This window comes from Herpailurus yagouaroundi, unplaced genomic scaffold (assembly GCF_014898765.1).
Source record: "Herpailurus yagouaroundi ecotype Mexico unplaced genomic scaffold, PumYag 29, whole genome shotgun sequence".
Classification (NCBI taxonomy): domain Eukaryota; kingdom Metazoa; phylum Chordata; class Mammalia; order Carnivora; family Felidae; genus Herpailurus; species Herpailurus yagouaroundi.
This window is the reverse complement of record NW_024412377.1, coordinates 97,837,354-97,851,988: the sequence shown is the minus strand read 5'-3', so window position 1 is coordinate 97,851,988 and position 14,635 is coordinate 97,837,354. Positions and strand designations below refer to the sequence as shown.

The 14,635-nt window shown below is 35.8% G+C and overlaps 1 protein-coding gene and 1 long non-coding RNA gene across 3 annotated transcripts in view; both read right to left on the bottom strand.

The window, feature by feature from the left end:
- AP3B1 (adaptor related protein complex 3 subunit beta 1) overlaps window positions 1–14,635 on the bottom strand; it is a 269,037-nt gene that overhangs the window by 130,823 nt on the left and 123,579 nt on the right. For both annotated transcript variants that reach the window (XM_040450164.1, XM_040450154.1), the window contains exons 12-14: window positions 11,867–11,929; window positions 8,394–8,526; window positions 1,236–1,345 (exon numbers count right to left, since the gene is read on the bottom strand). In XM_040450164.1, coding sequence (XP_040306098.1) covers window positions 1,236–1,345; window positions 8,394–8,526; window positions 11,867–11,929 — 306 coding nt within the window. The remainder of the gene's footprint in view (window positions 1–1,235; window positions 1,346–8,393; window positions 8,527–11,866; window positions 11,930–14,635) is intronic.
- On the bottom strand, window positions 4,824–6,372 carry LOC121014126 (uncharacterized). Its single transcript, XR_005783051.1, has 2 exons — window positions 6,223–6,372; window positions 4,824–5,980 (listed from the first exon to the last, which is right to left on the bottom strand). It is a non-coding gene; the product is annotated as an uncharacterized LOC121014126 (long non-coding RNA).

The following is a 14,635-nucleotide window of genomic DNA, read 5'->3' as shown; positions in this document are numbered from 1 at the left end:
TACACACACACACACACACACACACACACACACACACACACACACACCCCATCTTCTTTATCCATCCATCCATCCATCGATGGACATTTGGGCTCTTTCCATACTTTGGCTATTGTTGATAGTGCTGCTATAAACATGGGGGTGCACATGTCCCTTTGAAACAGCACATCTGTATCCCGTGGATAAATGCCTAATAGTGCAGCTGCTGGGTTGTAGGGTAGTTCTATTTTTAGTTTTTAGAGGAACCTCCATATTGTTTTCCAGAGTGGCTGCACCAGCTTGCATTCCCACCAACAATGCAAAAGAGATCCTCTTTATCTGCATCCTCACCAACACCTGTTGTTGCCTGAGTTGTTAATGTTAGCCATTCTGACAGGTGTAATAAGGTGGTATCTCACTGTGGTTTTGATTTGTATTTCCATGGGATTCTTTTATGAGAATGATGAAAACACACTGGAATTACACAGGAGTGATGATTGCACCATCTTATGAATATACCAAAACCCACTAAATTATATGAGTGAATTTTATGGTATAAAATTATATCTCAATTGAAAAAACAAAACCAGATCTGGGCACTAGCTGTGCTCATTTGTATTCGAGTATTATGCATGTAGGCCCTCTCAAAGGACAACTTAAGAAATACATGTTTGTATACCCAATATATGCATTCATATCTATACATATAAACGTGTGTAGACACATACACACATGCATTTGAACACTCACATACATCGGGGCACCTGGGTGGCGCAGTCGGTTAAGCTCCCGACTTCAGCCAGGTCACGATCTCGCGGTCCGTGAGTTCGAGCCCCGCGTCGGGCTCTGGGCTGATGGCTCAGAGCCTGGAGCCTGTTTCCGATTCTGTGTCTCCCTCTCTCTCTGCCCCTCCCCCGATCATGCTCTGTCTCTCTCTGTCCCCAAAATAAATAAACGTTGAAAAAAAAAATTAAAAAAAAAAAAACACTCACATACATCTAGAATATAAAAACCTATGAAGTTTACACTGCTATCTCCAATTCCAATCTAACACTACAGCATTTATTGCATCCTTCCCCTTTTTCAGATTTGTAATTCCCTTCCACAACAGTGTCAAATCTTAGAAGCAGGATGTGAATCCAGATAGTTAAGGTTTCTTAGCCACTATACATTAAGATGTCCATTTATTTTAACACTATAATTTACTGACAAATATCTAGTTAAAATTCAGGAAAGATCTCTTAACTGGTACTCACAGTGATACTGTCCAAGAGTTTAGCCATATGTTTAATAATTTCACCATGTTGTGCAGGTTGCATTTGCAGTAATTTCTTAATAACAACCACACTTTCAGCAACAACTATTTCTGAAAAAGACAGAGATCATTCATATTACATACGTGTAATGCAATTCAAATGCAATATTCTTGGTCAAATGTAAATTTAAATTCACAAAATATTATACGTGTCTTAATGACGAGGTGAAAACTATAACCAGGAATAAATTTCCAAATTTTGGGGGTTCACACTGTTTTAAGCAGAAGAGTACACTTAAATTTCTAATCTCTGCTGTTGCCTCCTAGCTTCTGATACCCCTTTTCAATACCTGCCTCTTTGAGTCAAAAAAGGAAAGTGAGGTTCAATTTTGGTACACACCATAATGTTCAAGTGTCTGGTTTTTAACTATAGCTTTCAAATACTTGATTTGTACCACAGTGTGGTAATTAAGTAGTTATACAGTTCTTTGATTCCTATCAATTATAAAGTGGTAATCACCTACAATCTAAGTAACTTTTTTCCAATTCTAAAGAAAACAGCAAACTTTTTAAAAACAAAAATTCCTTAAGTGGTCTGTCCAGACAAGCGAGTAGTAAGGATCATCAGTAGTAAGAAAAGTGTTACTATAGAAATAACAGACTTCAAAGCCAGAAAGAGTAGGTTTGTGCACTGGAATGTCTCCATTTGTTGCATGAATCCACTGTCTGCCTTTCGTGACCTACTGTGTGCCCACAGAGGTTGACCTCTGTGGACTGCATCAACCAGACTCCCTTACCCCTGGCTTCCAGCTGTGTTTAGCTGACAGAAAGCACCAGCAGGAGATCAAGGGCAGAAGGACAGCGTATTTGCTATCCTTGCTCTCTCTACTGCAAGGCCTCCCTTGGCAGTGCATGCATTCCTCTTTGGAGAGTTTCAGTTCCTGGGAGTGGTTCTCTCCTGCTGAGTCTGGTTGCCCCTTCCCTTCAATTCTAGATCTGATAAAGGGGCTTCCCACTGTTGCTAGCCTGTTAGCTCCAGCGTGTTATGTCCTACCTTCTTGGTTTCCCTTAATCCTGCCCACACCTTATAGGTAGTTCCTTCATTAAATTCTCTTCAATCGTTCCTTTTAAGTGTGCCATCTGTTTCTTGCCAGGGCCTTACTAATATAATAATTGGCAGTGGGAGTGGCTCCAAGGAAGCAGATCCTCAAACGGATTCTGAGACTCAGTTATCAAACTTAAGTGGCTAATCACTGGTCCAGAGTTGCATTTATGGTGGCACCAGCAGAGAATTGTTGTTGAACTAGCCAGAGCACCTGAACTTATGGAATGAACCTTGCATAAACAATTATTAATGCTACTGATGCCAAAAAAATAAGTCAACAATGCCTTCACTTATTACTTTGACATTTTTTATTAACAGGGCTTCATGGATATTAGAGCTTCCCTTGGCATACACTACAAAGATTTATTTCAATATCATACTGAAAATACCAAGATTTGTGTTTATTATTTTCCCTGAAATATATTTTCTTATCTAGCTCCCTTTAAGAATGTAAGTGAAATTTTTACCATTCTAATCATTATTAAATATACATATTTCAAACTATATATACCTTTTTCTCCAGTGGAATGATAAATCAGTGTTTATACAATGCTTCAGTTTACAAAATGATGTATTTCTTTCTCTACTCACGGTAACATATGGTAGGTATCTTATTATCATTATTTTAAAGATGAAGAGAGAAATGGACTAGAATTATATGACTTTGTCCAGAATTCGAACTCAGAACATGAATGTACAATTTTACCTCAAAATTCTAAGTTACTACATACAGCTATTACTTTTATAAAGACCACTGCTTTGAGCTTTGATGCATACAAAGATTAAGATCCTGCTCTTGTCAAACTTACATTCTAGTAAGAAAATTTAAATGGTTATATAAGTAATTATGATGCAAAGTAAAAGATAGTAAATGTGGTTTTAAGAATCTACAGTATAAAAATTTATATTTTTAAAATATAGCAAAACTAGACTAAGAAAAAATATTGTAGGGGCGCCTGGGTGGCTTGCTCGGTTGAGCGACCGACTTTGGCTCAGGTCATGATCTCACAGTCCGTGAGTTCGAGCCCCGCGTCGGGCTCTGTGCTGACAGCTCAGAGCCTGGAGCCTGTTTCGGATTCTGTGTCTCCCTCTCTCTCTCTGCCCCTCCCCTGTTCATGCTCTGTCTCTCTCTGTGTCAAAAATAAATAAACGTTAAAAAAAAATAAAAAAGAAAAAATATTGTATAACTTCAATTATCCACATGCAGAGGCAGGATTGGCCACAGTTGAAATATATATTTGGCATCATTTATCTTTCATGCTGTATTACTTTCCTATTACCACAAACTTAAAGGCTTAAAACAATACACATTTAGCATCTTACAGTTCCGGAGTCAGGAGTTAACAGTTTAGCCCTTATGGGGCTAAAAGCAAGGTGTCAACAGGACCATCTCTATGTGGGTTCTAGGAGAAAATCCATTTTTTGCCTTCTTCCAACCTCTACAGACTGTATGCATTCCTTGGCTCAAGGCCCCATTCCAGCAATGGCATCAATACAATCTCTGCTTCTGAAATCTGACTTTGTTGACCTTCCTCCTTCCCTTAAGAGGACCCTTTTGACCTCCATCTCAAGAATCTTAATCTCGGAAAAGTCCCTTCTGCCAGGTAAGGTAAGGATATTCACAGGTTCTGGGCATAAGGACCCGGACATCTATGTGGGAGGCAAGATTCTGTCTACTCCATGTGCCTTCTTATCCCTTCCTGTAATCACACCATACTCTTCCTTGATACTATCTCCTGTTTTTCAAATATTCCAGGACTGTGGTGCTGCTCTATCCAAAGCACAAAATGATCCTGTGTTCTCACCTTTCCAAGCTTCTTCCTTGTCCTTAACAAAACTTAATGGCCCTTACTCTAGAAGTACAACCTACTATTTTTTAATTTTATTTTATTTTGATAAGAACAGTGAACATGAGATCTACCCTGGTACCAAACTTTATTTATTTATTTTTTGACGTTTATTTATTTTTGAGAGACAGAGAGAGATAGAGCTTTAGCAGGGGAGGGGCGGAAAGAGAGGGAGACACAGAATCTGAAGCAGGCTCCAGGCTCTGAGCGGTCAGCACAGAGCAAGACACGGGGCTCGAACCCACGGACTGTGAGATCATGACCTGAGCCAAAGTCAGACGCTTAACCGATTGAGCCACCCAGGTGCCCCGCCCCTCATACCAAACCTTAAAATGTACAATACATTGTTGTTGACTATAGGTACAATGTTGCACAGCAAATCTCTAGAGCTTATTCAACTTGCTTAATTAACTGAAACATTAGGTTTGTTGTTTAGTAATTGCCCATTTCCTTTTTCCTCCATCCCCTGGCACTGCCATTCCACTCTCCGATTCTATGAATTTGACTATTTTAGGTATCTCACACCAGTGGAATCATTCAGTATTTGGCTTTTTGTGGCAGGCTTATTTCATTTAGCATGTCTTCCAGGTTACTATAGTCTACTGTTATACTCATTTTGCAAATGAAGAATCTGAAGCACAGGGAGATTGAGTAATTTATTCAAGATAACATTAACATTCAAACACAGGCAGTCTAGTTCTGCATACAAGCAGATAGCTCACCACAGACTAACTGGGCAATATACAAAAAGACTGTAATACATGTTTTTCATATTACTGTTTTCGTCTATTAGACTGTTAACTCTGCAAAGGAAAGAACCTTTTATAGGCTGAATGAGTACCTCATTCATCTATTCAACATTTACTAAATACCCCAACTGATTCAAGTTTTCAATAAATGTTTACTGAAATATATAAAACTAAATGAAACACAAAGTAGTCCTCTGCCCCAATCCTTTTAGTTTACAGTAGATGGTGAGGTTATTTAGGCAAGCAAATTTTGCTAATGTATTAGCAATATTAACTAAAGTAAGTTAACTTACAGAATTAAATTATCTTAAGCCAACTGAAATGCAGATTTCTCATAAAGATCCTTGAGAAATTATCAAATTAACCTTAGTGATACTGAACTATTTTAGGCAAGCTTCAAGTCAGCCTTGAAAAGCCCTCTCCATGTCAAGAAGACAGAAGTAACATAAAAAAATAAAAAGTGAAACCAAAAATCTACACATCTAAAAACAATATGTTGAATATAGGCAAAAAAGAATCAAGCCGAAATGTTGCACCTATGGTTTTAAGATACGTTATCTGAAGAGATGATGAGGTATTTGAATTAACAGAAAATCAAGAATCACAGATCCTTAGAGCCTCAAAAGATCTTAAGAGATTTTAAAGAAACTGAGGCCTCATTCTTGATACCTATTCCTAAAAGCAGATCTTTTAATAGGAGAAAAAAAGGGGCTCTATTGTCAGCAACGGTCACTATAAAGTTAAAAATACTAATACTTTCTTTAATGCTACTGATTTTAATATGAATATTCTCTTTATTTGTTTTACCAGTTACTTTTATTGAGGTGTCCAAACTACAAAAGTGTAGCTCATATAATAAATAATCAAAGAATCAGATACTATAGGCTAATGATGATTATGTAACCAGAATCAGGGGACTATGATTTAAGTTTCTTAATATTCAAACTGTAGGAAAAAAGCCATGGTTGTAAGGATAGTTTTGATTTACCAAAAACAAAAGTCTAAACATTAAAATATGAGAGTTTAAATTAGTAAATCCCCCTACCTTTTTTTTTTTTTTAATTTTTTTTTTCCAACGTTTATTCATTTTTGGGACAGAGAGAGACAGAGCATGAATGGGGGAGGGGCAGAGAGAAAGGGAGACACAGAATCGGAAACAGGCTCCAGGCTCTGAGCCATCAGCCCAGAGCCCGACGCGGGGCTCGAACTCACCGACCGCGAGATCGTGACCTGGATGAAGTCGGACGCTTAGCCGACTGCGCCACCCAGGCGCCCCAATCCTCCTACCTTTAAGAGTGAACATAGATTATATTTGTCCCCCATTATCTAATTATAAAACAATCTATTCTTCCTTTCAAAGTGTTATAAAGATAGAATATTCATCTTTTAAATTAAAGTCAATAAAAAATATTGTTCAAGATTTTAATATATTATAAAGCTGAAGTAGAGATAATTGCTTTAAAATACACAATTTGCAAATTTCACATGAGAAAAAAGGGTCAAAAACTAAAATTGAGAAACCTTGAATATTCTTTTGTATGTAAAAGAACCAATGAATATTCTAAATAATTTGTAGTACTTTTTATATGCAACTAAATTTTAAAAGAATAATTTACCCTGGAACTTTGGTTCATCACCTTTAATGTTCTGGAGATACCTTCCCAAGAAAAGCACTACATAAAACCAAACAGAAAGTCATTATTAAGATATAGGAAATAAAACATGTTTTTCAACTCACACTTAAAGTGTGACATAGAAACTGAGAAAGGGGCACCTCGGTGGCTCAGTCAATTGGGTGTCCCACTTCGGCTCAGGTCATGATCTCACAGCTTGTGAGCTCAAGCCCCACATCAGGCTTGGCGCTGTCATCCGCGCAAAGCCCGCTTTACATCCTGTCACTCTCCCTCTCTGTCCCTCCCCTGCTTGCGCATGCTCTCTCTCTCTCAAAAATAAAGAAAACATTAAAAAAACAAGAAATAGAGACAAAAAGGATGCTATCATTAAATGTAAGGGGCGCCCAGGTGGCTCAGTTGGTTAAGCATCTGACTTTGGCTCAGGTCATGATCTCACGGCTTGTGAGTTTGAGCCCCATGTCTGGGTCTGGGCTGAGAGCTCTGAGGCCACTTTGGATTCTCAGTCTCCCTTTCCCATTTACATGCACACTCCTTCTTTCTGTGTGTCTCAAAAATAAACATTAAAAAAAATACAAGTAGAAATGGACAAAATGACTGACATTTAAAACTTAAGCTCCTCTAGTTACCTTCTACAGTTATATTTTTTAAAAATCTATTTCCTTGATAATTTTTGTTGTCACTTATTTAGAATTTTAATATTGCATGTAGATAAATGTTCTACCCATCATATTATCTTGAGTTTGCAGGATTAAGGTTTATAATTTTATGTTCACAATAGAAAAAATCACTCTTACTCGGGGCTAAATTTTGTTTCAATAATATCCTTAGAAGTACTTATCACAATGTTACAGTTTTCTAAAGAGATCTACATGTAGGAATAGATAATTAGGGATAACAGAATTATTGTCATGAAAATATACATAATAATATAAAGTATAAATATAAAATGTATTCAAGCTTCTTATGTTTCAATATGCTTGTTATGTCTAAATATGATGTAATTATATTTAGAATTCCACAAATAATTTCAATGATTTTACACAAAAAAATTAAGCTTTTCTTAAAAAGAATCTCCTGTTTTAATCAAATATACAATCATATAAAAATCCTCTAAATATATTATTATAAAGGTGAAAGTGACTAATATTTCTTTCTCCAAATGGCTTCACTTTCTAAAGCCATACCATAGAAATAACTGACATTTTACCACAGAACAATATGAAACCTAGATTATGCATTTTACTGGTTATCACCTGTCCAGTTTTACAATATGTTTACATGTTTTCTGACTTAACAACATGAAGTGCTTTCAAACTAATGACTGTTAAATCAAGTTTAATCCTGAATATGAAATTATTGGATACATTTTTAGAACAAACCTTTGAAGATACACAATAAACATACTTTTTTGATCTAGCCACTTCTCCATGCTATAGTCATTTGCCTGCTTTTAGCACCCTCTGCAGGTGAACCAATATTATATATGACTTCTATGTCATTAAAAGCAGTAAAACAGAACCTTTGTGGAAAGGGTATAATGAAGGTGATTAAACTGTGAAGAAATAAAATAAAACACACTTTCTTAGTTCTTGTTTAAGGAGAAACAAACACTGTTTCCAAGTTAATTATCTAATTTACTAAAACGACAAAGAAGTGTGTGTGGGTCTTTGTATTTCAAAGATAAAATGCTACTTTCATCATGACCATGCTATTGACATACAGGAAACACTGAAATGAGATGTTAAAAAATGTTACAATTTGAAGAACATGCCAAGAATATTCAAAGGATAAATTTCTTGAAGTAAAATGACATTGTTAACTTACCATCTCTGTTGGACAAGAGACATACCAGGCCATTGAGGCATGTGTCTGTGACTTCTGAGATGTTGGTTGCACATCTGCCTATAGTTTGAATAGTGGCTGCTGCAAATTCTTTATCCTGGCTTTTCACATAGGTCTAAAAAATACCATTTCAATTAGTTTATACTTTAGGGTACTAACAAGTGAACAAAAAGATCCCTATTGTATTAAGCTTTGTCAGAAATGAAAATTTTATAATACATAACACAATATTCTCATTTATATGCGCAAGAGGTCCAAATGATGACTTAGCTTAATTAAATTTTGTTTTTTACTTAAACAATGTGCCTTAGAAGAGGCGCATTTTCAAGCCAGGTTCATTCACCTGTGGCCACAGAGGCTTGTGATTCCAAAACAGATAGTGGGGAGCAGTCACCCAAAGACAGCAATTAGTTTAAGTGCAAGGTTGAAAGAGATGATGAGAACTCTCTCTTTGGAGGTTTCAGTTCATTTAATCAGCAGCATCTGTGAATCTATGAAAAAAAGGGTTGCTTTTTCAGAGACACTAAATCTAAAGTTGGGAGAAGAGGAGGAAAAGGACAAATATACCACTGACAAACATTTTACTTTCAAATGGTATCTGAATGTAATAAAACTACAATAGCTACAGTGAGTAGTTCAGTAAAGACTTTATATATACTCATTTTGTAACAAAATGCCACAGTTTTGAAATAGATTTTCTTTAAAAGAATGTTTTGAAAGTATAGTGTAGGGGCATCTGGGTGGCTCAGTTAAGCAACCAACTCTTGATTTCAGCTCAGGTCACGATTTCATGGTTTATGGGATCAAGCCGGCCATCAGGCTCTGCACTGAGTGCAGAGACTGCTTCGGATTCTGTGTCTCCGTCTCTCTCGGCTCCTCCCCTGCTCTCTCTCTCTCTCTCTCTCTCTCCCAATAAATTAATAAAACTAAAAAAAATTTTTAAATAAAAACAAAAATGTAAACTATATATTTATATAAACTTAAAAATAACTGATTTAATAATAGAAAGTTAAAAGATCTTTACAAAACTTACTATAACCCTAACGAATTTCACTTTGATTATAAATTTCTTAATTTAAAATTCAGCTTTGTTTACAGAAATGAGTATACTTTAAATATGCATATTTATATATTATATGTAACAAAATTTAAAATCCCATGTTCGCCTGAATTTTTTTTAATTTTTTTTTTTTTTTAAATAAGCTTTACGCTCAACGTGGGCTTAAACTTACAACCCTGGGATCAAGAGTTGCATGTTCTACTGACTGAGCAAGTCAAGTGCCCCTCAATGGAATTTTTTTTTTCTTTTAAGTAAGCTTCAAGCCCAGTGCAGAGCCCAATGCGGGACTTGCACTCACGGCCGTGAGATCAAGACCTGAGCTGAGATCGAGACTCGGATACTTAATTGACTGAACCATCCAGGCGTCCCTCAAGTGAATTTTTTAAAAAAAGATTGCCAACCTCAAATGAGAAAAACATAATGTACAATTAACACTGTGGTTCTCTAACATGCCAAAGAGGATGTACATTTAAATGGTGCCGAAGAGAAAAATCTAAGAATATCTAAAACCATACAAATTTTGTGAAAATAGTACAAATAACAGGATAAATACTGAAGAAATAAAACAAATTCTCTTAGTTCCATGTAGGAGAGGTCAATTGTATTTAAAACTGTTTCCCACTTGATGACATAATTTCCTCAATTAGAATACGTCATTAGAAAAATTCTCTATTTTACTCAAAAAATTACTATTGTAAGTAAACTGAACATATCTATAAACATAACCCATAAAACACACAAATGAGGTACAAATATTAACAGTGATAAAAAGTGGATACATAAAGAATGTATTAGAAAGTCTGACTAACTAAAGGACCTTATGCCCTGATATTAAATGAAATTAAATGAAATCTGTAGATCACCAATATTCTGAAATAGGTCCAATGTATCACTTGTGTACAATTAAACAATGCTATAAAATTACCTGAGACTCACTGTCTACATCCCCAGTAAACCTGACATAAGCAGTAGGTTGGCAGCAAAAGGCTACCCAAAAAGATTACCCACAATAAGAAAAGGGCAAACACAAACATTGAGACAAAAAATTAAAAACTTTAAAAAAAAAAAAAAGCAAACCTCTAAAAATGAGGTAAAAATCAAACCCAAACAATGTTCTACAGCTATAGATTACTGAATAAGAACTTGAGATACTATATTTCCTGGCATATATAAACATAAGATGACTGAATAGCCATAACATCCTAATTTTATAAGTCATCCTCCTAGGAAAACATACAGCATGAAAGTACAGTTATCCAGTTCTGAAATTATAAATCCTAGACATGCTATAATATTCTACTACTTGTGGGGGCGCCTGGCTGGCGCAGTCGGTTAAGCATCCGACTTCAGCCAGGTCACGATCTCACGGTCCGAGAGTTCGAGCCCCGCGTCAGGCTCTGGGCTGATGGCTCAGAGCCTGGAGCCTGTTTCCGATTCTGTGTCTCCCTCTCTCTCTGCCCCTCCCCCGTTCATGCTCTGTCTCTCTCTGTCCCAAAAATAAATAAAACGTTGAAAAAAAAAATTAAAAAAAAAATATTCTACTACTTGTGTTGAAAGTATAAGATCACAGTTAAGAAAATACAATGCCTATTTAGCTAAAAGGAAATTTAAAATGGGTATACAGGAGGATTATAGCAACAAAGTAAATTAAATCCATAAAAGTTGGGAGTTGGCAAAAACTGATTTGTGTGTAGCATGTGGTACATTTTTACTAAGAAAACTGCTGATGAAATATAAAAACCCATAATACTAAGATTAGGTTTTCTATTGCTGTCATCTACCAACTAAGTGTCCAGCCCTGACCATTCCAACATGAAGGCTATATTCATGAGGTAAGTTTTGAATAACACTCGTTTAAGGGTGTAGATCTGAGAGGCACCTCATCCAAAAGCATTAATGGCTTAAATAAATACAACAAAAGAAAACACTGATAAAAACATCATGACAGGAGAAATTTTAGACCAAAAGTACATAAAGCTAAGAGGACACTGTCTAAAAGAGTATAGGTCAATGAAACAGGACAAGCAGTTAAGAAGTGAAGCTATTTTCATGAATGCAGAGTATAGACTGATACTGATGACAGCACAGAGAGATGGAATCCTTACCAATAACATAATTTCAAAAAAAAAAACAAACAAACAAACCACAGTTATAAACCAGTCTTTCAAATTCAATGAAAACATGAAGGGGATTACTATTCTATGTCCCTTAAATTTTGAATTTGTAGTTAATGTTTATTCGTGAAAATTTATAAATTTCTTAGTTCTCAAACTTGTCCCAAATCACTATTTTATTTAACACAATTATCTACTTCTAAACTGAGAATGATGTATATTTGACTGTAAACTGAACAAATATTTTGTAAGTTATTTTATAATTAGCATTATATACAAACCTGAAATTCTCGGAGAAGAGTTGATATGTTGGCTTCATTTGCCAAATTTGTTAAAATTTCAAGCTAGGGTAGAGAAAAGAGTACCATTTTAAAACATAAATAAAAAGGATTAATTTAATAAGGACTAGGCATTTAATACAAAGGTCACTTATGTTTTTAACAAAAGTCACACTGTTACAAATATTCTGAGGCATAATGCCCTTCAGATGAATTTTTGTCTTCCTACATCTCCAAAGAGAAGACAGATAATTATATAATGCTTAAAAATAATTAGGAAAAAAGAGAATCCTACATCTTCCCTGTTTGTCCCAACTTTACAATTTATATTTAATTAAAAAAGATTTTTTTGTTTATTTTTGAGATTGAGACAGTGTGAGTGGGTGAGGGGTAGAGATAGAGAGGGAGACACAGAATCTGAAGCAGGCTGCAAGCTATGAGCTGCTAGCACGGAGACTGATGTGCTTGAATTCACAGACTATGAGATCATGACCTAAGCCAAAGTCGGATGCTTAACCAACTGAGCCACCCAGGCACCCCTATATCTACTTAACCTAAACAATGTGAGGTGGCTGGGCTTTTTCCCCTCTTTGTTAATAAAGCTAGAAAACAACTCGTCTTCCATGTAATACCTCTGTTTTTCCAGATACTAATTAATTCTCTTGATTTGTTCTCATTCATTCTACCATCCCAAATACTTGGGACATTTTAATTCTCTCTTCTGGATTTACAGTTATAAGAAATATGCAATTAAAAGTGCTTCTCCAACAGACTCACTAAGAAAGTTCCAGTTTTTACTGATAAAAAATATTCAAAAAATCTGAAGGAAAGCATGAAAAAGGAAAAAAGGAACAGAACAGATAGCATAAACAGAAAATAAACCACAAGATGTATATATGTATGTAGCTACATGGTCATATCATGCTCCATATACATGGTCATACCAATAAATACATATAAAATAAATGGTCTAAGTGCACCTGGGTGGCTCAGTCGATTTAGCGTCTGACTCTGGATCTCGGCTCAGGCCATAATGCCATGATTCATGAGTTCAAGTCTCATGTTGGGCTCTGTACTGATGGAGCAGAGCCTGCTTGGGATTCTTTCTCTCTCTCTCTCTCTCTCTCTCTCTCTCTCTCTCTGCCCCTCCCTTGCTCATACTCGCATGCTCTCTCTCTCAAAATAAATAAATCAACTTAAAAAAAAAAAACAAAAAAAAACACGGTGCCTGAGTGGTTCAGTTGGTTAAGCAACCAACTTCAGTAAAGGTCATGATCTCAAGTTTGTAGGTTCAAGCCCCACGCTGGGCTCTGCGCTGACAGCTCAGAGCCTGGAGCCCACTTCTGATTCTGTGTGTGTGTGTGTCTCCCTCCTGCCCCCCTCTGGCTCGTGCTCTGTCTCTCAAAAATAAACAATAAATAAATAAATAAATAAATAGTCTAAACATTCCAATTAAAAGGGTTGGACTGTAGAAGTTCTTTATATTTTTTGAGTCCTAGTCATTTCTCAGATACAGGTACTGGGAATTTTTTTTCCCAGATTATGGCTTGACTTTATTTTATTTTGATGAAAACATTTTAATTTTTTAAAAACAATCTCAAACATATAGAAAAAGTAATAAGAACTATTTTAGTTTGAATCATTGGAGAGTTACCAATCTGATACCACATCATCCCCAAAGACTTCTGTGTATGTTCCTCACAAACAAGGACATTGTCCTACAGAACACAATAGAATCAAGAAAGTAACACTGACACATGCAATCATATTCCCATTTAAGTTTTACAAATTATCTCAATCCTATAACATAAATGGATCCAGTTCAATACCACACATTGAATTCAGATGTATCTTTAGTCTCCTTCAGCCAGAAACTTTTTCAGTCTTTCTTTTGACCTTTATAACCTTGACATTTTCGATGATGACAAACCAATTATTTTCTAAAATATCCTTCCATTTGTCTTTTTAATGTTTATTTATTTGGTGGGGGGGGGGAGGGGAGAAAGTGGAGGAGGGGCAGAGAGAAAGGGGGACAGAGAATTCTAAGCAGGCTCCATGCTGTCAACACACAAACCAACATGAGGTTTGATCTCATGAACCATGAGATCATGACCTGAGTTGAAATCAAGAGCAGGACCCTTAACCAACTGAGTCACCCAAGCACTCCTAAAATATCCTTCAATTTGGATGTGTATTAGATTTTTGTATAATTAAACCCAGTTTCCATGTGCATACCCAATCATTCCAACATTTGCTGAAAAGTCCATCCTTCCCGCGCTGGTTTGTAATGTGTTCTCTATTACATAGTACGTTTTCATACACATGGATCTGTTTCCACACTTTCTATTCCATCCCACTTATTTTTCTGCCTAAATATCACATTGTTTTATTTATCATAGCTTTATATCCCTAACTACACTCTGTTCTGCAGTTATTATGCCCTGAACACAACACTCTTTCATAATCTCTGTGTTAGCATAAACTGTTCTTCTCTCCTACTCCCAACCCCACAAATTCCCAATCAATCTACCAACCAAAATAAAAAAATTCACAAAAATATTATTCTTTTAAGATCCTCTTAAACATCAACTTTTCTACAAGTATTTTCTAAATCCTAGAGAATTAACCCCATCTTTCTTGTTCTACACAGTACTCAATTCAAATCTATATAATATCATGAAAACACACTAGGGCTGAAATTATCTATTTACATGACTGTCTCCTTCAGTATATTATGAGTTATTCAAGGTACAGGTAGCATGTATAAAGTCT